The 23,134-nt window shown below is 40.0% G+C and overlaps 1 protein-coding gene across 14 annotated transcripts in view; it reads left to right on the top strand.

Annotated features, from left to right (window-relative positions):
• Positions 1-23,134, top strand: part of RHOBTB1 (Rho related BTB domain containing 1) — a 131,528-nt gene that overhangs the window by 94,312 nt on the left and 14,082 nt on the right. For 11 of the 14 annotated variants that reach the window (XR_004060080.1, XR_004060079.1, XR_004060081.1 and 8 more), the window contains 3 exons: positions 13,344-13,529; positions 17,137-18,110; positions 20,103-20,221. Coding sequence is in view for 10 of the 14 variants with exons in the window: in XM_030941056.1 (XP_030796916.1) it covers positions 13,344-13,529; positions 17,137-18,110; positions 20,103-20,221 (1,279 nt within the window). In the remaining 4 variants the exon portion in view is untranslated. Of the gene's footprint in view, positions 1-7,305; positions 7,363-13,343; positions 13,530-17,136; positions 18,111-20,102; positions 20,222-23,134 lie in introns of all 14 variants that reach the window. The other 3 variants (XM_030941063.1, XM_030941064.1, XM_030941062.1) reach the window with 1 other exon arrangement.

Below are 23,134 nucleotides of genomic sequence, written 5' to 3'. Positions count from 1 at the left end.
ATGTTGAAGGTACCTGTAATCAGACACGAATGAACACACCCCATTCTCAATGCACAGTTGAGGCCCTTTAAAAAATTCAGGACTGTAGTGACTGGTGTTTGTATCTTTGCCTGGGATTGGTTGTGCTTGTGTTTTATGGCAAGGGAAAAAGTAAGGATCAGTGTATGTGTCCAGATAGAGCATTTTGAGTTAGCTCTTAATGTTCATAGCACATTCTAAAAGCTGGGCCAGAAGTAACATTGTAATGACGATGTTAGGACCGCAAATAGCCTGTTGCACAGTGAAATGTCAAGTGGACCAGGATGTGGACCAGGGCCAGGACTAGGACATACTGAGGGAGTCACTTGTCTTGGGTGTAAAATGTAAACAATAATAATCTTAAAAAGACAGGATCACCATTGCTGTTTTTTTTTTTTTTTCCTGCTTCCTCAGACACAATATGGAACTGTTACTGATGCTGACTTTATTGAAAATTTTGATACTTTGTCCACCATGGATTTTTTGCCTTAATTTTTTTTTTTTTTTTTTTTTTTTTTTTTTTTTTTGAGAAGGAGTCTTACACTGTTGCCCGGGCTGGTGTGCAGTGGCGTGATCTTGGCTTGCTGCAACCTCTGCCTCCCAGGTTCAACCGATTCTCCTGCCTCAGCCTCCTGAGTAGTTAGGATTACAGGTGCCCACCACCACACCTGGCTAATTTTTTGTATTTTTAGTAGAGGTGAGGTCTCACTATGTTGGCCATGCTGGTCTTGAACTCCTGACCTTGTGATCTGCCCACCTTGGCCTCCCAAAGTGCTGGGATTACAGGTGTGATCTATCGTGCCCAGCCTGAATTTTGTTTGTTTGTTTGTTTGTTTGTTTTGTCTGGATCACTGAGGTTTTTTTGGTACCCTCTTACATTTTGCACTTGAAGCAAGTGCTTTGTTTTCTTTATTCAAGTCCTGGCCCTAATGGCAGACTTTATAAATAGATAGCAAAGTAACTAAGGGAAGAAAGTTAGTAATGCATGTGCTTTTTATGGAAAAGTAATCCAAACCACACTTTTAAATATATGGTACCAAGAGGTCTTGGAAAATTATCACTGGTTGTGTCTTAAAGGCATTCAGTTCAGTGTGCCGCTGTAACAAAAAGAACTAAAAATTGCTCAGGTTACAGAAAAAAAGTAGAAAGACATGAAAGAAAAGCAGCAATTTGAACCAAGAGATAGAAATAGTTGTTCCCTAAGAGGTTAGGTTACAACTGTTAGCTCTGCTATTTGAACAGGGCAGTCATTCGGATGTAAGAGTTCTGGAAGAGGTGAATCAGCCCATTTTAGCCAGTACCTAGATGACTCTGAGGCAGATGGTCCTCTGGCCCCACTCTGGTAAACACTGTCCTGGAATTTTCCAATGCTCGTTACCAAACCTCAGTCAGAAGGGAAGAATCTTTGATGATGAGAGATAGAGCTTTTGAGTAAGGGACGCCAAGCAAAAAAGAGCACATACTGTGTGATTCCATTTCTGTAACGTCCTAGAAAATGCAATCTAATCTATAGTGACAGAAAGTAGATCTCTGGTTTCCTAGAGAAGAGGATGGTGGGGAGGGATGGATCACAAAGGAACATAAGGATATTTTAGGGGTGATGGAAATGTTTGTCATTTTGATCATGATGATGGCTCGGGGGAATACATATGTCAAAATTAATCAAATTAAACAACAAATATGCAAATTTGGTGTATGTCCATTATATCTCAATAAAAATTCTTTAAGAAGAGAAATAGGCCGGGTGTAATGGCTCACGCCTATAATCCCAGCACTCTGGGAGGCTGAGGCAGGTGGATCACTTGAGGCCGGGAGTTCGAGATCAGCCTAGCCAACATGGTGTAACCCCATCTCTACTAAAAATACAAAAAAATTAGCCAGGTATGGTGGCACACACCTGTAATCCCAGCTACTCTGAAAGTTGAGGTGGAAGAATCACCTGAGTGTGGGAGGTAGAGGCTGCAGTGAGCTAGGATTGTGCAACTGAACTATAGCCTGGGCAGCAGAGCAAGACCCTCTCTCAAAAAAAAAAAAAAAAAAAAAAAAAGAAAGAAAGAAAAGAAAAGAAATATCCTGATGGACAAAGTAGTCTATGATATATGAAGAAAGATTTGCGTGTTAGACTATATTTTTTAAAAATATTTATGAAACTTGTAAGTTAGTTCTCATTGAAAACATAAATCACTATGTGAACTTAAAAAAAAATGGAACGAGATCCTTAATAGCTGAATATAATCCTGAAACTAAGGATGGGACAGTGTCACACAAAATCATGCTGGTTTCCTTTTCTCAGAGATAGAACCCCACTCAGTGGCTCATAATCTGACCCACAGGCCTATATCTCAGCCTGTGGTTATGTTTATATCTTTTTCTAACAAGAAATGTTTCACCAGCTACCCTGTGATAGCCAAATAGAGAACACCAAGTTCTGTGAAAGTTTTCCATTTCTTCATCAAATAGTAACAATTTTGTCTTTTGTAGCTGGTTGGTTCTGAAACTGCTGAACATGGTGGTAATCTCTGGGAGCATGCATGTGACTCCATTTTGTACCCAGTCACTCTGACTGGAAATTGGGTGCCAAATTGAGTGATCAAGTGTGTCCTCTCGCTGGGGTTGGTTACTAGACTCATGGGCATGAAACTCCATTCTTATTTGTTTCTCTGGATTGAATCCCAGCCTGCCTTCCCAGCCTCCTGTCTTGGTCCAGACATAACAAAGTATTTGTAGTTCTGTGTCCTTTGTACCCTCCAGGCCCACAAATATGCCTTATGTTAGAATTTAGACCTCTATCCCACCTATTCTCAAGCTAGCTAATCACTACTCACATTCTAAGAATTAGAACAAGTGTCATGTACTCCTAGAATTCCTCTCTGCACTCTTCGCACTCTCTCTGTCACTTTCGGAATCTAGGTGAGGTGTCTCTCCTTATGTTCCCATAGGACACCTTTGCAAATTCCTGTTGTAGCAATAACTGTATTGTGGGAAAACTGGCTCCTTAATTTTCTCCCATTCCCCTTATCCTATTATCATAGTATATTTAAGACAGAGATTTTTTTCTTTCTATTCTCTATCCCCTATACCTGGGCCTGGTGTCCTGTAGGAGCTTGGTCAATGTTAGTTGAATGAGTCAACAAATCTCTCATGTGTTCCAGGATCTTCTAAGGCATAGACAAGGAAATAGTCTTATAATAAATGCCAAATTATTTTCCTAAGTTTTATATGTGCACTTTTATTATAAGAATAACAAGTGATGAATCAACCTGCAGGTGATGAAGATGGAAAATACCGGTGCTTAGCCTCTCCTTAGTGAATTAGCAAACAGAAAGATCAGCTGAAAAACCAGGAGAAAAAGGAGAGAGTTACACTCAGCCATACCCTCAAATCCTCCCTTGTTTTCCCCAAATTTTTGGACTTGTAAATTGTTTTGGTAATGCCTTTCGTGAATGAGTATTCTTAAACAGCGAATTACTTGTATGAATAATAATGCTTTTCCAATTATAGGTTGTTTCTCCTCTGGGTATCATTTTCAAGATCTTTATAAGAATAATTTTTAAGAATAATTATATAGAGAGACATTTTTTAATCCATTTGCCTAAAGATGAGAGCATTAACTAGAACAATTAAAGGTAGATTATTGCCGTTATGTGATCATCCAAAACAAACAGATACACGTTAGACTACATGCATACAAATAACTCAAAAAATTAAATCTGTGGTAGAAGTTTAGGGATTCTGTACTAAAGAACTCAAGCATAGAATTGCAGTGAAGCTGAATCATCTGGTGCACAGAAAATACTTGTACCATTCTCTGTGCCACCCTCGGCCTGCTGTCCCACACTGTCCTTCCCGCTCTGAACTGGTACATCTTGTATTCTACCCAGAAGAAAAAACAGAAGAGCTGGGATTCCTATGCCTGACCCAGGCTTGTCCCCAGGATGAAATTGTCCTTGGAAAGCGGAGTGCCAAATGAGATAGCAACAGGGCTTGATTGATGCCTGGGGCTCACCCATGTGCCAGGGCCAGGAAGGATTTTGGCTGCTGCCCAAGCACTGGTCACATGGCTGGGTTCTTTGTGGCTCAGCCCAGAAAAGCATTGATGGGCCCAAGAGAGTCCACAGGAGTGCGATTAATGAGGCCACTGCGATGGGCAAAGAGAATAAGGAATATATGCATTGTTCAGTACATTAACATCTTGTCTTCTGCGTTCCTTTTACTTTTTTTCTATTACTGCTTAATAACAGGAAGCTTGACAAGTTGGGTCAAATACAACTAAGTGTGTTGACTTTTCACGATGAAAGAAGAAAAAAAAAAAACATCAGTTTGTGATGTGTTTATACGGGAACTTTCTGATGAAGAAATATATTCCAGCCCATACAGTTTTTCCTTTTAAAATAGGTGGTGAAAACAAAGAGACTGTTAAATATTTCTACATATCTTCAGTAGATAATTGTTCCCTGTCTTTCAGCTATTCCATATCAATAAAGGACACAGCTGGTAATCCAAAAGGGAAGTATCTCTTGATGAAAGTGGTCTGCCATTCTTATTAAAGTCAACATACAAGATACATTCTTGGTGATTTTTGAACTCATATTTGTCTGACAATAATTGGCACTTAACGGTTTATAGAACACTTTCACTGAGATTTTCCTTAGTGAATCTTAACAACAATTCTACCAGTAATTTCTCATATTGGCCATGATTAGACTTTCAAAATTAGTCCACCACTTTATTCTCCCCCGAAAATGCCTCGCTCCCAGCCTCAAGAGGATAAGTCAAAAGGAGGAAGTTCTGAATTGCAGACACAGAAAGCACATTAGTGAACTCTTTTTCTAGTTTATCATCTTGACTATCCTTTTAGTGATTTGTTTGTTTTGTGTGTTTTTTAAAAAGCAAGATGGTCTGTGTAATAGAGGGCTTTCTTAAGCCTTAATTCTGTTATAACTTACCTGGAATTAATCCTGAAAGTAACCTGTCCATTTCTTTACATTTCCTTTGCTTCTAGAGATAATCTAATTCCTGGAAGAAATTATTAATGCATTATTATTCTGGTGTTATGAAATTATCCAATTACATGGGGTAAAGAGATTTTTTAGAGAAATTCAAATAATTAAAATACATAGAGATTAACCAGTTAACCTCTGCTGTATACCAGAGGTATTACATGGCAGTCTTTCAGCAATAACAGTCTGAAGAACTGTAATGGCTCACATTATATTTTCATTCTTTATTAAAGTTCCAAGTGATTCTCTGACTTACATTAAGCCTAAATTCATCTCTTTTAGACTTTGAGTCTGCAGACACATTTGTATATGCAGGTTTTACTTTCTGATATCCATAAGGCCTTTTAATTTAATAAAAATTAATTGAGGGCCCGTTTTCTTACACTGTGTGTGCACAATAAGAGAGAAACTAATAGGAACAGGACAAAAATCCCTGAAAATGACCTGATAGTATAGTGGAAAAGACAGCTACATAAACCATTACAGTTCAGTGTTAACAATGCTGAACTAAAGGTGTCAGTTCCTGGAACAGGGAAGCAAAACGAAATAGCTCAGGAAAAAGCTTAGCATTATTCTGGACTCTTTTGGTTCACATCACACATCTGGTCCTCAGGCTATACCTTCAGTGTGTGTATACAGAATGCGGCTACTTCCACCTGTAGGGGACCCCTCCCAGGCTTGGCAGAGTCACCATCCTCTCTTTCGGGATTCTTACCTCTTAACTGGTCCTCTGCTTCTTCCTGCCTTTCCCTCCCTATCCCCTGACCCTCCCCATCCTCTCCCACTCCTACCTTGCCACCAGTTTAGTCCATTCTCATTAAAGCAATGGACTGACACTGTTCAAACGTAAATTATATCACAACGTTCTGCTCAAAGACTTCAGTTTCCCCTCACGACTGTGCCCCAGCAGAATGGCATGGACCCCTCCCCCAGGGGGGCACTGCAGGCAGGCTCCTACCTCGGGCTTTTGCTCTAGCTGTTTCCTCTTCTGCTAGGTTCTTCCCCCACATACTGGCATATTGACTCCTTCCCTTTCTCCAGGGCTTCTGGAAATGTCACCTTCTCAGCGAGGCCCTCCCTAACTACCTCATTTTCAATAGCAATTTTTGCTCCCCAATATGTCTGTCCCCTTTCCCTGCTTTGTTTTCTAATTAGCACTTAGCACTACCTGTTTTAAATATTTTTTCTTCTTTATTGTCTGTCTTCACTAGAATATAGACATAATGAGGACAAGTGCGACAAGGACAGCAGTTTGTGTCTTTTACTAATCACTCTATCCCCAATGTCTAGAAGAGTACCCGGTACACAGTAGGTTCTCAGTTACTATTTCTGCAAGAAATGATTAGATGGTTGATGAATAATACTGGATAAGTGACTTGACCATTCCTGATACCTTTACTGATTAAAAGAGAGTTGCCAAGGAGGCTGGGTAGAGTCCCTTTGTCATCGTGATCAAATGATCGTGCTGGTTTACCCAGTTTGGTCTCAGAAGAATCGGGGAGGTTAATCCCAGAAACCTCGCATATAGCATTGTAGCTGACACAGAAGTTTTCTTATATTTGCAACTTGCCCTCAGGAGAAAACATGAAAAGTTTAGGAAGGAAGTTCCTCAGTCATTTAGTTTCACGGAATGCCAAAGAGGAATGTGAACTCCAGATGGAGTTGAAAGGGAATTTATTACCACAGTTTCACTTTCTTCTGTTTAACAAGCCTTCTTTACTTCAGTGCCTCCTGCATTCGTTGACCAGGAGTTAAGTGAGACTGTTTAAGCTGTTTCTTTTAGTAAATTATTTGTGCTTCATGCAATTTCACATGCATTCAACTTCTGATGATTACGTGAGGTGTAAGAATATACTAAAGGGAGTATGGTTTGCCAAATATAGAAAATGAGATTTTAGGTGGAAAATGGCCTGATTTCATTGAATGATAACCCACAACCTTCTTTGACAAGGCCATTGCCCGCTGTGATATTTGTACTATGATGGTAGAACCAACCATTTCTAAGACTCAAGTATTAGGTTGGTGCAAACGTAATTGCGGGTTTTGCCATTGCTTTCAATGCAATTACGTTTGCACCAACCTAATATTACTTATCTTAGGGTTTGGTGGCCTTGCTGGGATGTTGATGTGACTTCCCTGCACTTAAGAGCATGCATTGCTTTGGCCCCACTTTCAGAGGGTGGTGGAAGACTGGTTTAAAATATTGCTTCCTACTAAACATGCAGATATGGGCTTGGAAAAAAATAGTTGCACATGCTAATCACTCCCAAATCTGGATATATTTCAGGATGTTTTGACAGTTTTCCCCACATAACATCTGTACTTAAGAAGCCTCACGCTATTGGTAAAGTATTGACTTGATTTCTCTGCTCACATCCAGGGCGCTGCATGGTTTGCCCTGCTCTCCCCAGATCCCCCGCCAGGCGCTCCCCTACAGGCCTCTCCATCCTCCATGAGTATGAGCTTACACGGCCATTCATCTCCTGGTGGTTATGTGCACCATCACTGACAACTCCCTCTGCATCTCATACACACTGGGCTGCTCCCCTACTAAAATTTTCCAAAGCCACGTGTTACACATTCCTTTTCTCTGCCATGCTCCCAGCTGTTTTGTGCTGTTTTGATCTGTCTGTTTGCATAGCCCTGTCAGACTATATGCATGAAAGATATGTTGTCAACATGAATGATTTTGAAAATGTTTCTGTAAAGAACCTACCTCAGTTACCAGCAGGGAAAAAGAAGCTTGAAGCCCCAAGGAAGGAGGTCAGACACTCCTACTTGAATCTTTGCCAGAGGGAGACTCACGCACAGTGACAAAGAAAAGAAGCCCATTAAAATGTGACCACAATGTCTGCCCATATGCTGGATATGTGGAGTCTCTCCCAAAAAAAATAAGTAATAATAGTCAATGATGACATATAAAGAGGTGGGATCCTACCACAGAATGAAAGAATTTGTACAAATGTACATTAAAAGGAAATACTTCAAGCAGAACTTGGGTAAATATAATTATTAGCGGCCAGGCACAGTGGCTCACACCTGTAATCCCAGCACTTTGCGAAGCCGAGGTGGGCAGATCACAAGGTCAGGAGTTCAAGACTAACCTGGCCAACATGGTGAAACCCCATCTCTACTAAACATACAAAAAACTAGCCAGGCTTGGTCGTGCATCTGTAATCCAAGCTACTCAGGAGGCTGAGGCAGGAGAGTTGCTTGAACCCGGGAGGTAGAGGTTACAGTAAGCCAAGATTGAGCCACTTAACTCCAGCCTGGGCAACAGAGCAAGACTCCATCTCAAAAAAATTATATATATATACACATATATATACACAATTACTAGCTTATTCTTGGTCACCAAGTGTTAATGTATCAAGAGACCCAGCCAGACTCAGACACACTGGAGAAGGGCATTTGGCTGTCCCACTCACAGCTTTCTGGAGAACTCAGTGGAGTCCACTGTCCTCATTGCCTGTAAAAATGACCTGATCTGAAACTTCTAGATCAAAAGATAATGTCAGAATTATTCTTTCACTTAACCAGGTAAGAAAACCCAAGGCCCACAGCTCCTCAGCTGGATGATAGTGGCAAAATAGATGGGACCGAAAAAGGAAAGTCTAAGAAGACAGAGTACTTATGTGACGGGAAAGAACTTAGAAGAAAATTCATTTAACAATAAAAGTTTGTTACTGATTATCAACCCTTTTCTGACCACGTCTTCAAAGGATGAATTTGGTATTTCAGATTGGAAAAAATGTTTAGCTTCTGGTTGCTTCTCCGATCTTTTCCCACTGACTCTGCTATATTTGACTGTAGACATTATAAAGACAGTCTCTGAGAACATGTGTGGTATTTTGCTGTTCAAAGTCTAGCTAGGGCCAAGATATGTGGGTAAGATGCACTTTTTTTTGGATTTTTTTTTTTCTTTATCCTCCAACAAAGATTGGTCCCAACTTTGCATGTACTCCTTATGTTATTCAAATATCCTTGCCAATCTTTCACATGCTATCTTTGGCCAGTGTTCCCCTCGAAAGATAACTGAAAAAAAAATATGCTTTTTTTGTTTGTTTAATATCTGAAGTAAAACTGATGCAGCTGAGCTTGGCTTTATCAGCTCAGGCATTTTTGGATGACTTGGTCTCTCTGATTCACTCTATGAAACAAGATGCCCAATTGTTTCAACATTTCAATTTATTTCAGATTGTTTTTGACTTGACTAGTCAAAGCACTATTTCATGGACATTATTTGATGTGTTAGTACCCAGTGAAATTTTTATACTGAGATTTTCTCCTTAGAAAGAAGTCATTTTTCCCTAAGATACAAACATTCCTTGGGCAAGCAGCTAAGACCACATACCCTAAAGTCCTTTATAATTCTGGCTTTCTCTAATAAAACTATTTAGCCCAGTGAAACATAAAATATGTAATAAAAGTAAATACAATGACCATTCCAAACTCCTTCCTACCCCTTCTCAGTATTCAGGTTCTGGAGTTTACAATCTCATGTACCCTGTACTCTGCCTCTGCATTCTTGAATTCTTATGCTTTCTACCCCAAATAGCTGCAGGACTCCATTTAAATCCTATTTGATTCTTTTTACAGCTGAAACAGGACCCCTGAGGTCATTTCTAGACTAACCCTACTGCCTGATATGTGAGAATGTCCTCATCACACTCACCACTCCCAATTATTTTTAAACTGACTCTTCAAAGTTAAAAAATGTAACAGAGCCATAGAAATAGAAATGCTAGAACTTGCCTGTTTCTTTTTATCTTTCAGAGGAATGGTATTTTTTAAACACAAGCTTATGTCAGACATTGAACAGTCTCCACATGGGAATGTATGTTTTGATTAAAAGTTATTTAATATCTCTAGTTCCTTGGCATTATGCCTAAAGCTGGAGATATTCTTAGCTGCAGGTCTTGTGCCTTCTTTGACTAGATTAAAAAAAAAAAATGGCTGAAAATCTAGAGAGAATAAATGGCATTCTGAAAATAGTTACTTGATTGTATATGTGTTTATATCACAGAGGATACTGATGTGTTGAGAATTAGGAATTAGAAAAGAATGTTGGTAAGGAGAAATGCATCAAAGCAACATCTTTCTATAGCTCTGTCACTGTGTCCATTGATTCCCAATGCTCAGCCTTTTGGTTAAACTTGGTTTTAGGGAGCTACATTCATATGGCAGACCTTAAGAATATAATTTTATGTAATCTTTATATAAAGTTTTCTTAACTTACATTTGTATTTAGATCAACAAGGTTAACCAAAAGACATTTAAGCATTGTGGTATTTAAAATATGATCTTGGGCCGGGTGTGGTGGCTCACGCCTGTAATCCCAGCACTTTGGGAAGCCGAGGTGGGTGGATCACCTGAGGTCGGGAGTTCGAGACCAGCCTGATCAACATGGAGAAACCCCCTGTCTACTAAAAATACAAAATTAGCCGGGCATGGTGGCACATGCCTGTAATCCCAGCTACTCAGGAGACTGAATCAGGAGAATCGCTTGAACCTGGGAGGCAGAGGTTGCGGTGAGCCGAGATCGTGCCATTGCACTCTAGCCTGGGCAACAAGAGCGAAACTCTGTCTCAAAAAAAAAAAAAAAAAAAAAAAAAAAAAAGAATTATCTTATTTTTTAACTGCTTTCAGTGTAAAATCATGAGCACAGATTCTCATAGCACCTAAATGTGAATATGAAAAAAAGACCTTTATTCTGATATACAAATAGAATTTTGACTCAATAAGTTATTTTATCTTCAGAGTTAGTATTGCCCTCAGCACAACCTCTTTTCTTTATCATTATTTTGAGGCGAAATATTTATAGGACATTGAATTATTTTTCCAGCTTTCCAATGGCATTTCATGCATTTAAATATTGATGTGACATAGTTAGAAGTTGGGCCCTCAGGACCTGTATTGTGTAATGGCATTGTGCTGCTATCATCACAAGATTCCTTTTTTTCCAACCCCCAAGGTCCTGTCTGTACTTGTTTACAGGTCATCTGGATAGCAACTAGTATGTGTTCAATACCATGACTGTTATCATGGTAACCTTGACAACCAAGCTAGCTCTGATTTCAAAACCTCACATGCTGTATCATAAAATTAGAGAACAGAATTGACATTTAGCTACATGTCTGTCATATAAATTAAGCTCTGAGAACAATTCCCCTTAGAGCCATGTGCCTTCATAGGGAAATAGAAGGCACCAGTTAGAACTATTTTATATATATTATAACACATTTAGGTGCTGGATATATTTCCTCAATTCTTTTCGTATAATTTTGAACCTCAGATATTCTCATTCTATTCTCACTGTGCCAAAATTCATGGTGGCTTTATTTTATGATCAGAATGAAGCTTATAGCAGAGTCTCATCAGATACCTGATATAAATAGGATTGTGAATAATAGAAAACTCAGCCCATAAAAAATGTAAAATTCAAAGCATTCTTGGCTTTACTGGATACTGTTATTTATGCTGATTGTAAGTAAGACTGAGCACAGAATATTTCACTAAGTAAATCAGAATCCCAAAGACAAGACGTTTCCTTTTCATTTATATATTTATGCATATTTTCACTCATATTATCCCAGCATCCAAGAATCTTGATATCTTTATTCAAGATGATTCTGAACATTCAGATTAATACATTCATCTGCTTTAAGTCCTAGGTCCTCTTTTATAATTTGGAAATATTTTAATCTGAGGATTTCTCCTCTATTTGTTGTGGTCTGGTGCAGCTTTTCTTGGATATAAATTTAAAGACACAGCTTGTGAATTACATTTAATGTAAGCACCCTACAGTTTTCTGCATTGCAAATGATTATTTTTAGAAATTTTATGGTTGCCTGCATATATTTGTTTGTCTTCGTTGGTATGTGGGGGGGAAACTCATTAATGATTTAAAAGGAAGGTGTTTTGATTCATCGACTTGATTCTTCTCATTACATAAACAATAAAGACAATAAATTAACATCTAATGAAACTGTAAGAGTTTATTTCTGGGCCGGGCGCGGTGGCTCAAGCCTGTAATCCTAGCACTTTGGGAGGCCGAGACGGGTGGATCGTGAGGTCAGGAGATAGAGACCATCCTGGCTAACACGGTGAAACCCCGTCTCTACTAAAAACTACAAAAAACTAGCCGGGCGAGGTGGCGGTGCCTGTAGTCCCAGCTACCTGGGAGGCTGAGGCAGGAGAATGGCGTGAACCCGGGAGGCGGAGCTTGCAGTGAGCTGAGATCCGGCCACTGCACTCCAGCCTGGGTGACAGAGCGAGACTCCGTCTCAAAAAAAAAAAAAGAGTTTATTTCTGAATTTAGCCACAAGATAGTCTTGAATCCTTGGGCATAACTTTTCTTACTCTTTATATCCTTTTGCCTCAGTGTTTTGAAAGTCATCATTCAGCACATTTTACCCTAGAATGATGGTTTATAATTCCTGTGAAGGATACCTTTTAGCAGATATTTATCAAACACCATAATTGGACAACTGTTTTGTAAAATAGTTCTTTGACTTCTAGAATGGTAAGTTATGATGTAAAAATGGAAGACCCTTATGTCAGAATTTACTGTAAAGCAGTTTTTCTTTTCCCCATATACCTGCTTTGTATCTCATGTAACATTTGAGAAATCTGCTTCCAATATTTTCTCATCTTGTTAGCCATCAATCTAATTCTTGCCTAGTTACATGTTAAATATTACCTTCTTGCCTTACGTAGTAAAGAGTCAAAATTCCTGCAAATTCAGGATTTTTCTTTTCGGAAACAGATAAGTGGCTATGCTGTCTACATGTGTGCATAAGTGGGAAGAAGGGCAGAAATCCTTCTGTGTATTTGCTGACCCTGTACAGCAAATACTTGTTACATTTTCAGTAATGTTTAAACTGTTTGCTTTATCTCATTGGGATGAGTCATCATCACCTTTATGTTGTTTAAACTGGTGAAAGGTAGTTTGCATTATTTTCTTTTCTCTTGAAACTATTTCTTGTGATGAAGAGAAATAGTTCAGCATGTTGTGGTTCCAGGACTGAGACAAGTTTGGGTTATCACCTCTACCATAAAATAACTTCATCGGAAACGTCAATGCATCAGCATTCTGCAGTGCAATATGGACATGAACTGTTAGGCTGTGTTGGTGCTGGAATGTGGGGGCTTATCAGGCTGTTTGCATGACTCCAAGATGTGTTTTAATATCTGGTCTTTTCTTTTTTTTTAACTGTGACATGAGATGGCATTAGAAGGATGGGGTTTGGGAGGAACCATAATGGTAAAAGAAAAAAAAAATGTTAAAAGGCAATACAAGCTTCTTTTGTGATTTCCTTTTAGGTCCGATGTTGTGGTCCTCTGTTTTTCTATTGCTAATCCCAATTCCCTAAATCATGTGAAAAGCATGTGGTATCCAGAAATCAAGCACTTTTGCCCTCGAACACCCGTTGTCCTTGTTGGGTGCCAGCTCGATCTCCGCTACGCCGACCTGGAAGCTGTTAATCGAGCCAGGCGCCCATTAGCAAGGTAAGCCAAGGGAGTCAGTGTTTCCCTGTCCTGGCCAAGTTAAAATTTACAGGCAGCAGGTGTCTCTGTAGCCTGGTGTTCTGCTCTTCAACACTCCTGGATCCCATCAATCAGCCATGGGCTTTAAGTCAGCCCATGAATCATGAGGGGTGTGCCCTGAGCCCTTCTAACAGGCACCATCATCTCTGGTGTCAGAACTCGTTTTTGTCAAATGATTGGACAGCACTTGAAGTAAATTCTCTAATTATGAAAGGATGTGAATAAAAGCACTTTGAAAAGCATAAAGTATTAGACAAAATGTTGGTTACTCATAATAACGTCATCCTTGAAATTATAATTATTACAATAAAATTAATTAACACTTAGAGGTATCTGGGCTCCAGAGAACATCAGATTCATACAAACATACATATTGAAGTGTTTTTCATCTTCCTTGTATTCCTCAGTCCAACCTGTTACAGTATTTCATTCTCAAGATGACACTGTCCATTTTTTGAAAATAATTTGGACCTATAGTTGCAAAACAAACAAATACTGCTTTTTAAATCTCTCTAGTGGTTATATTTTTAAGTATCACAAATGTAAAATACAACTTGAAGGAGAATTTGTTTCAGTATATATAAAATGTAGATACTGATTTTAGTGGGGTATATTAGTCCATTCTCATGCTGCTAATAAAGAGAGAGTTGAGACTGAGTGATTTATTAAAAAAAGAGGTTTAATTGACTCACAGTTTAGCATGACTGCGGAGGCCTCAGGAAATTTACAATCATGCGGAGGGGAAGAAAACACATTCTTCTTTGCATGGTGGCAGGAGAGAGAAGAATGAGAACCGAGCAAAGGGGGATGCCCTTTATAAAACCATCAGATCTTGTGAGAACTTACTCACTATTATGAGAATAGCATGGGGAAAGCCACCCCCATGATTCAGTTACCTTTCACCAGGTCCCTCCCATCACACATGGGGATTATCAGAACTACAATTCAAGATGAGATTTGAGTGGGGACATAGCCAAACCATATGGAGGGAAATACATTTCTTAAAATGTAAGCTTCCTCAAATCCCCTTTATAAAATAAACAACTTTTTATGTTTTTATTTTTATGTTGAACTTTTTGGCTGGAGAGCATTCCTTTTCAAAAAATTTTGATATTAATATCTTCCTCTAGGCTGGGCACAGTGGCTCACGCCTGTAAACCCAACATTTCAGGAGGCCAAGGTGGGAGGATCGTTTGAGGCCAGGAGTTTGAAACCAGCCTGGGCAACATAGTAAGACCGTGTCTCTAGAAAAATAAAAGTAGAAAAAAGATCAACCAGGACTAGTGGTGCACTCAGCTACTTGAGAGGCTGAGGTGGGAGGATCACCTGAACCTGGGAGGACAAGGCTGCAGCGGGCCATGATTGCACCACTGCACACCAGCCAGGGTGACAGAGCGAGACCCTGTCTCCAAAAAAAAAAAAAGCAAACAGCAACAACAACAAACAAAACCTTATTTTGACATTTACCTAATAGGCTTATTACAAAATTTTATATTGACACAACTTTTTATTCTCTCCAAGCAAAAGTAAATGGTACTTTCTTTAGAAAATTTCTGATGTTCTAGGTATGTTTTGCATTAAATTTCTAAAAACACTTTATATTCAGTTTCCACAATCCTTCTGTTCTTCAATGCATGGACTAGGAATTGAATATTAGGAGCCACGTAGAGGTTAGGAAGACCTCAGTAAGTGAGAGACTGTCCTGGCCTCGGCAACTTTCTGTATAAAAAGAGTAGGTTATGATAATCAGACCTCACAATCATGGACTGGAGGAGAGTTGCAGAGCTGTAGAGAAAAGTGGAGAGGACAATCCCTTCTACGGAGCAATTCTAAGAAGATTTTGTGAAGGAGTTTGTATCTGACCTAAGCCTTGAAGAGTTTCATCAGTTGGTAAATTTCAAGTCAGTCTTAAGACCAAGGAGCACAATGCTCACAGGAGCAAACTTTTTAAGTTAAACCTTCTTCCCTGCACGTCCCTTCCACCTTTGTCAGCACCCTATAATTTCCCCTCCTTTCCATCTAAGTCGTCAACTCCAAATTCTATCCAGTATCATCTTTCTCCTCCTAAGACCAGTGTCTGTCCTATATATTACCTTTGGTGTTGAGGGCCAAATATTTATATAAGAAGATAAGTTCCTAAGAGTATGTGTTAGAATCAAGCAAGTGTTTGTAATGAGTGTCACAACAAAGTACTTCCTGCCTGTGTTCTGGAACCCGTCTATGCCTTTACCATGGTTATGCCATAACCCCAGCACTGTCCTGAGTCTACTGTTTCCAAAGATTTGTCCTCTCAGGGTTTGATTAGATTGTAAATTGGCCTTGTGTGCCGACCTAAAGGGTACGGACTTTATTCCAGGGGCTTTGTGAAATCAGAGGAAGCTAAAACTGAACTGCCGCCAAGTCATAGCTGTTTTATATAAGGACTTTTATTGCAACAGTGAGGACTTTGGACTAAAATGTGGGGAGTGGGTGTGAAGAAAGATTAGTTAAGGGGCTGATGCACCAGCCTAAGCAAAAGATGATGACGGCTTGAAGAAGGGATTGGAGGAAAAAAGAAGGGGAGGGTTTGAAAGAGAATTCACAAAATGCAGCAGAGACTAGGAGTGGGAAAGTCTTGACTCTAATTGCTTAACAGAGGTCTCTCAGCAGCCTGCAAATGTGACCTCAGACAAACCCTTTAACCTTTCTGCCTCAGTTTCCTCAGAATGTAGAACAGAAATAATACCTCACAGGGCTATTGTGAGGCTCAAATGAAAAATGTATATGAATGCATTTTAAAGTTATAAAGTAAAATTCAAGCATAAGATGCTGTTGATAAAGATGAAGGTGATGAAGAGAGTAGCGATAATGATGATAACAGCTAACCTTTATCAGGCACTTACTGTGGACCAAATACTATGCTTAGCATAGTCATGCTAATAATGTAAACCTTTCAGTCGTTCTTCAAGATATGATTACTCATTATTATTATTATTCCTGTTTTACAGTTGGAAAAACTTATGTTTAATGAGGTTAAGTAACTTACCCAAGATACTTAGTAAAGGGATGATACTTCAGTTACTGTGGTTACTGCTGAGAGCATTTGTCTTTTAAAGAAGTAAAACTCTCCCTATTTAGGCACATGGTCATGTACATGAAAAATTCAAAGGAATCTACAAAAAAAGCTATCAGAATTAACATATTAATTTAGCAAAATAACAGGATAAAAGGTCAATACACAAAAATCAATTGTATTTGTATAAACTAAGAAGTGAACAATTGGAAAATAAAGTTTAAAAACAATGCCATTTATAATAACATAAAAACATGGAATATTTATGGATAAGCTTCACAAATTATGTGCATTGAAACTCTGAAATATTTGAAAGCATTATTTTTTTCCTGCAATCATAACTCCTGCAATCATAGCTCCAGTTGAAAGACTTGAAGTGGTGGCAGATTTTTCCAGAGACTAAAAGCCTGACTAGAGTTTTCAGTGTATAGTTCCATTAGGTGCTTACATAGGCCCTGGTTACTATTTTTTTCCTAAAATAAGGCTGATTATAATTTTTAAAATGTTCTATTTCAGGCCCATAAAGAGAGGGGATATTTTGCCCCCAGAAAAAGGCCGAGAGGTAGCAAAGGAACTTGGCATACCATACTATGAAACAAGCGTGTTTGACCAGTTTGGGATCAAGGATGTGTTTGACAATGCAATCCGAGCAGCGCTGATTTCCCGCAGGCACCTGCAATTCTGGAAATCCCACTTAAAGAAAGTCCAGAAACCTTTACTTCAGGCACCCTTCCTACCTCCAAAAGCCCCTCCACCGGTCATCAAAATTCCAGAGTGTCCTTCCATGGGGACAAGTGAAGCTGCCTGTTTACTGGACAATCCTCTGTGTGCCGATGTTCTGTTCATCCTTCAGGACCAGGAACACATCTTTGCACATCGAATTTACCTTGCTACCTCTTCTTCCAAATTTTATGATCTGTTTTTAATGGAATGTGAAGAATCCCCAAATTGGAGTGACGGAGCTTGTGAGAAAGAGAAGCAGAGCAGAGATTTCCAGGAGCAGATATTGAGTGTCGACCCAGAGGAGGAAAGGGAGGAGGGCCCGCCTAGGACACCTCAGGCCGAGCAGTGGAAGTCTTCAAACAAGAGCCTAGTGGAGGCTCTGGGGCTGGAAGCCGAGGGTGCAGTCCCTGAGACACAGACATTGGCCGACTGGAGTAAGGGGTTCATTGGCATGCACAGGGAAATGCAAGTCAACCCCATTTCAAAGCGGGTGGGCCCTGTGACTGTAGTCAGGATGGACGCCTCAGTCCAGCCAGGCCCTTTTCGGACCCTGCTCCAGTTTCTTTATACAGGACAACTGGATGAAAAGGAAAAGGATTTGGTGGGCCTGGCTCAGATCGCAGAGGTCCTAGAGATGTTCGATTTGAGGATGATGGTGGAAAACATCATGAACAAGGAAGCCTTCATGAACCAGGAGATTACAAAAGCCTTTCACGTCAGGAAAGCCAATCGGATAAAAGAGTGTCTCAGCAAGGGGACGTTCTCAGGTGAGTGGGCTGCGGGGCAGAGCCATTAATACCTTTGATTGTATTTCATTGAACATTAGCCAGACACGAGCAGGAGAAAGAAGAACCATAGCTAACATTTATAAGTACTTATTTTTTCCCATGTACCTTTCTAAGCTACAGTCATTAACTTCTTTCATCCTCATCAGACTTAAAGGTTAAATGTGATTGTCTCCATTTTGCAGATGGGGAAACCAAGGGACAGAGAGGTTAGCTAATCTGCCCATGGTCACACCAGCAATAAATGGTAGAACCAGGATTTGAACCTATGCTTTTGTGGGTATCAAAACCTGTTCCATAAACCACCGTGGTACCACACTGCTCCTCAAGAGTGGATCAGGGACCCCGAGTCTATCTCCAATGGGCTTGTTGCATACAATTCCCCTTCAGAATCTATTCTCTGACCAATTCTATTCTCCATTGACCCTTCAGCACTGACCCTTGACAAAAATCAGTGAGCTCAAGTTCTGAGGCCACTAAAGTCCTTGAGGCAATTTTGGTGGCCCTCCACCTTCCTACGAAGGGTGCCTCATCTGTTTCCATCCCCTTTCCTTTTCTGTCCTCGTGTTCCTTGGCCCTGCACTTCTGTAGTTTTCTTGCACCTCCTGTGCCTTTGATAACTATGCCATTTGCTGCCCGCAGCACCCTTTCATAATTGCTAAGCCTGCTGGTGGCCCGCATCCAATATGGGTTATTGACCCATGTTTGCACTGTCTTACACTTGGACTATTTTTGTTCTGAAATTGTCCTCTGGGCGGGTGTGTGGGTGTGTATAATTTCATTGTAAAATGTTGACTTCCTGACTTCTATTTATATGGATACCTCTACCTTTGTCTTTATCTTTTATAATCCCTGCTAGGGCACTACACATTTAGTAAGTGGTTCCTGAAGACTCAGTTCATTCATTTTAAAGCTTATGAGTAGTATTTACTTCAAACACTGGCCATTGTGGTACAGAAATAGTCTTGAAAATCAATGAAAAGAATATGTTACAAACCTACAGTAACTTAAAAGTGAGCCTTAGGTAGAGCTGATTAAATCACCCCCTCCTTACTGGAGAGGCATAATAATCAAATACAATGTGGGAGTCTCAGTTAGATTCTGTTATATTTTTTTTTACCAAAAAAAAAAAAAAAAAAAGCTATGAAATACAATTTAGAGATAATTGGAGAAATTTGAATATGAACTATATGGTGGATGATAGTAGGGAATTATTTTTAATTTTCTTAGGTGTAATCATGGTATGGTTGTTTAGGAGACTGTTGTTATTTTGGGAAAACTTGTGATAAGGTAGTTAGGAGTGAAGTGCCATGCTATCTGTTAAAAAAAAAAAGTCTATACACATATATAGAATTATACAAAAATACACATATAGCCGGGCGTGGTGACTAATTTGCCCATAGTCCCAGCTACTTCAGAGACTGAGACAGAAGGATTACTGGAACCCGGCAGTTTAAATCTAGCCTCAGCAACATAACCAGACCTCCCAACATCTCTTAAGAAAACATTAATTCGGTTACATTTCGGTATAGCATACAAGTAGAGCATATTATAAACGTAAGGTTTAATTGAGTATTAGTAAGTAAAATGGTGTAAATTAAAAATATACCTAAAACAAACATGCCAAAATGTTAACAAGGGATAAATGAGTGGTCATCATACTGTTTGTTCCACTGTTGTATATGCTTGAAGTTTTGCATAGTAAGGAGGAAAAAATATTCCCTCCTTTCTGTTACTTTCTGGTTCAGAGAGTTTGTGCCGTGACTTTATGTGTGATGATGTTAAATGCAGCATGCTCCCTTAGGTGGGAGCTGGGTGTGCCAAAGCCCAAAGATGGGGATTGACGTAAAATCAGCAAGTAAAGACATGCGAGAGAGTGAGAGAGACGCAGGTCAGTGGATATGGGAGCAGAAACCTTGGTTGAAGCTCTCAGCAAAGTTGGCTCATGGTTGTGTTTCCTCAATTCCTTGGCAGACGTGACATTTAAATTGGACGATGGAGCCATCAGTGCCCACAAGCCGCTGCTGATCTGTAGCTGTGAGTGGATGGCAGCTATGTTCGGCGGGTCATTTGTGGAAAGTGCCAACAGTGAGGTGCGTGCCTTCCTAAAGCATAGTGGTTTCTTTATGAATATGCGTGTGCCTGTGTATTTATATAAAGTGGGTAAATAGCCAGATGACTTTAATCCTTAAACTGGCTCCATGAAATAGCTCCTTAGCAGTGCTCGAGTGTTTGGTCACCTTTCTCTTAGCTCTGCAGTTTTGAGGAGTTATTGTTTATCGGTCACTTGTGTGGGGGCACCTGGGTGCTTTACATGCCATATATCTTTTCATCCTCAGAGCCGTCCTCATCCATGAAGACAAGATCAGCTGTACCTCTTGCAAATGTCACCAGGCATGGTACTATCAAAACCAAGTACAAGAGGAGCATGTCTCCCAGTAGTTCAGAAAGTGAAAAGAGTTGTTCAGCGACCTAAGTCCTGGGCTTAGCTGTGCCCCTAACCAGACAGGGGACCTTAAGAAGCCACATTCTTGTGCCTCAACCTCCTCATCTGCAAGCTGAGGGAGGCTCTAGTTTGTCCTTTAGGTTACCATGAGCTGCAATACTATCTAAGGCTCTGCCCTGACTTTGCCTGTGTTGAGGGGGTATGAGGGTTTGTTAAGTTTAGGGCAACAGTAATGGAGTGAATATTTACTCCCCTGAACACACCTCTCAAGGTACTTAGGTCTAGTGGAAGTAGCTGCATCACTTGTCAGCCACTGGCTCTATCTCTAGAAGAGGGATATGCTTAGAGCAGAGCAAAGAACATCTTGGAGACCCTATGTCTTTATCTTTCTTGTTTTACTTTTAACTGACAAATAATAATTGTACACAGTTATGGGGTACCTGATGTTTCAATATACATATATTGTGGAATGATCAAATCAGGCTAATTAGCCTATCCATCACCTCAGATATTTACCATTTCTTTGTGATGAGAACATTTAAAATCCTCTTTTAGCTATTTTGAAATATATCCAGTACCTTATTGTTCACCATAGTCACCATACTGTGCAATAGAACACCACAAAAAAATTATAGGTGCATTAGACTATATGCAACTGTGGTCCTAGGTCCTTGGGAGACTGAAGTGAGAGGAACACTTGAGCCCAGGAGTTCAAAGCTACAGTGAGCTATGATTGTGCCACTGTACTCCACCCCAGGAGACAGAGTGAGACCTTGTCTCCAAAAAAACAAAAGACAAAAAAAAAAAAAAAAAATGGACACCAGAACTTATTCCTCCTTTCTAACTGAAACTTCGTATATTTGACAGATGGCTTTCCTTTCCCCATCCACCCGCTAATCCCAGGCTCTGGTTATCACTATTCTACTCTCTACTTTGGAGTTCAACGTTTTTAGATTCCACATATAAGTGAGATGCTCTGATATTTGTCTCTCTAAACTTGGCTTATTTCACTTAACATAATGTCCTTTAGGTTCACCCATGTTGTCTTGAATGACAGAATTTTCCTTTTTTAGGGCTGTATAGTATCCCATTGTGTATATGTACCACATTTTCTTATCCAACCATCCACTGATGGACACAGGCAGACTCTGTATCTTGGCTATTGTGAATAGTGCTACAATTAACATGGGAGTACATCCTCTTTGTCTTTTTACAAACTGTTGGAAAAGAAAAAAATTCAATTCAAGCACTTCTAACTTTAGGAGTAAGCAAGCATTTTTGTGGAGTTTTGCAAGTATTTTTAACATCTTTTTTTAAAAAGTAAAAATAAAAACATGGGTATACCCATGCCGTTTATTGTCCTAAGAGGCTTGTTTTGCTTGTCTCAGCATCTTTCCAAATTTTTCAAAGAAACGCAGAAAACAATAGCTAACTTTTCAAATGAGGCAGTAGCACAAGAAATTCGAGCACTCCCATTGTGACCCAGGAGCCTGCATTTGCATCCCTAAGTAGGGAAACAGAATCCTAGAATCACAAGCCTTGGATAGCAGGGGCTAAGATTACTAGGCCACTCTCGTGCATCCAGAACAAACTGCAGCTGCTCCTAAACCAACCGCCCCCCACCCCACCCCCAGCAAAGGGCTATCTGCTTTTCAGGGAAAAAATATTAGAGTTATCCTGATGGCCTCTTACGGTGTCTAACAGCCTTTCTAAACCAGGAGATTCTCACCTGTGACTAACGAAAATGTCTCCTGAGCTTAGGTCAAAGGTGTTTTGGAGCATCATTACTAAGACAACTGCAGTACATGGAATCTGCATAGTTATAGGACTGTGGGACTCAAATTGCAACTCCTCCACTTACAAGTGACTTGGGCAAGTGACTTAACCTTTCTTGGCTCTAGTCTTCCCATCTGGAAAACAGTTATAACCCATACTATGGTTGTGGGGTGTAAGAGTCATTACTTGCAAAGCACTTCAGAAGCATTAAATAAATGGTAGCTGCCGCTGGACTTATTCTGATGTTGTTGGTAGTGATGATATTCTTTCCCTCTTGTATCCGGGAAAAAGTTAGGGTAGCCACCAATTTGTAAAACCTCATCCAGTTGTTATTTCACTGACTTCAGCAATCTCTGGAGATAAAGAGCTGGGAGGCTTGCTCCCCTTCTTTGTCCAGCTCACTGAAGTGCGTGCTGATTGTGCAGCCGAGGACCTGCTATTCACAGAGCAGGGAGAAGTTGATCGAGGTCAGGAACGCAGGCACAAAGGGACACTGTCAGAGCTGACCTCACGAATGCTAATCTCCTTTATCCCTTCCAAGAATGGACTGTAATCGTCTCCAGATTAAAATGTGCAGTAGAGGTGACCAAAACAAAAACTTGGCAGCAAATGTGAATGCACATGTATATGGTTGTTTGATGGCCTCTCCTGGAAGAGGCCACCTGTTTAGCACCCCCTGCTGGAGAGACGAGGTCCCTCACCACTTAGAACTGGAGTTGAGGCTAATAGGTTTGTATAGATTCAAACCAGCTCAAAAGACAAAGACCATGGAACCAAGCCACTG

The sequence above is a fragment of the Rhinopithecus roxellana genome, chromosome 11, assembly GCF_007565055.1.
Source record: "Rhinopithecus roxellana isolate Shanxi Qingling chromosome 11, ASM756505v1, whole genome shotgun sequence".
Classification (NCBI taxonomy): domain Eukaryota; kingdom Metazoa; phylum Chordata; class Mammalia; order Primates; family Cercopithecidae; genus Rhinopithecus; species Rhinopithecus roxellana.
The sequence above is the reverse complement of the archived record's forward strand: the minus strand, read 5'-3'. Positions and strand labels throughout refer to the sequence as shown.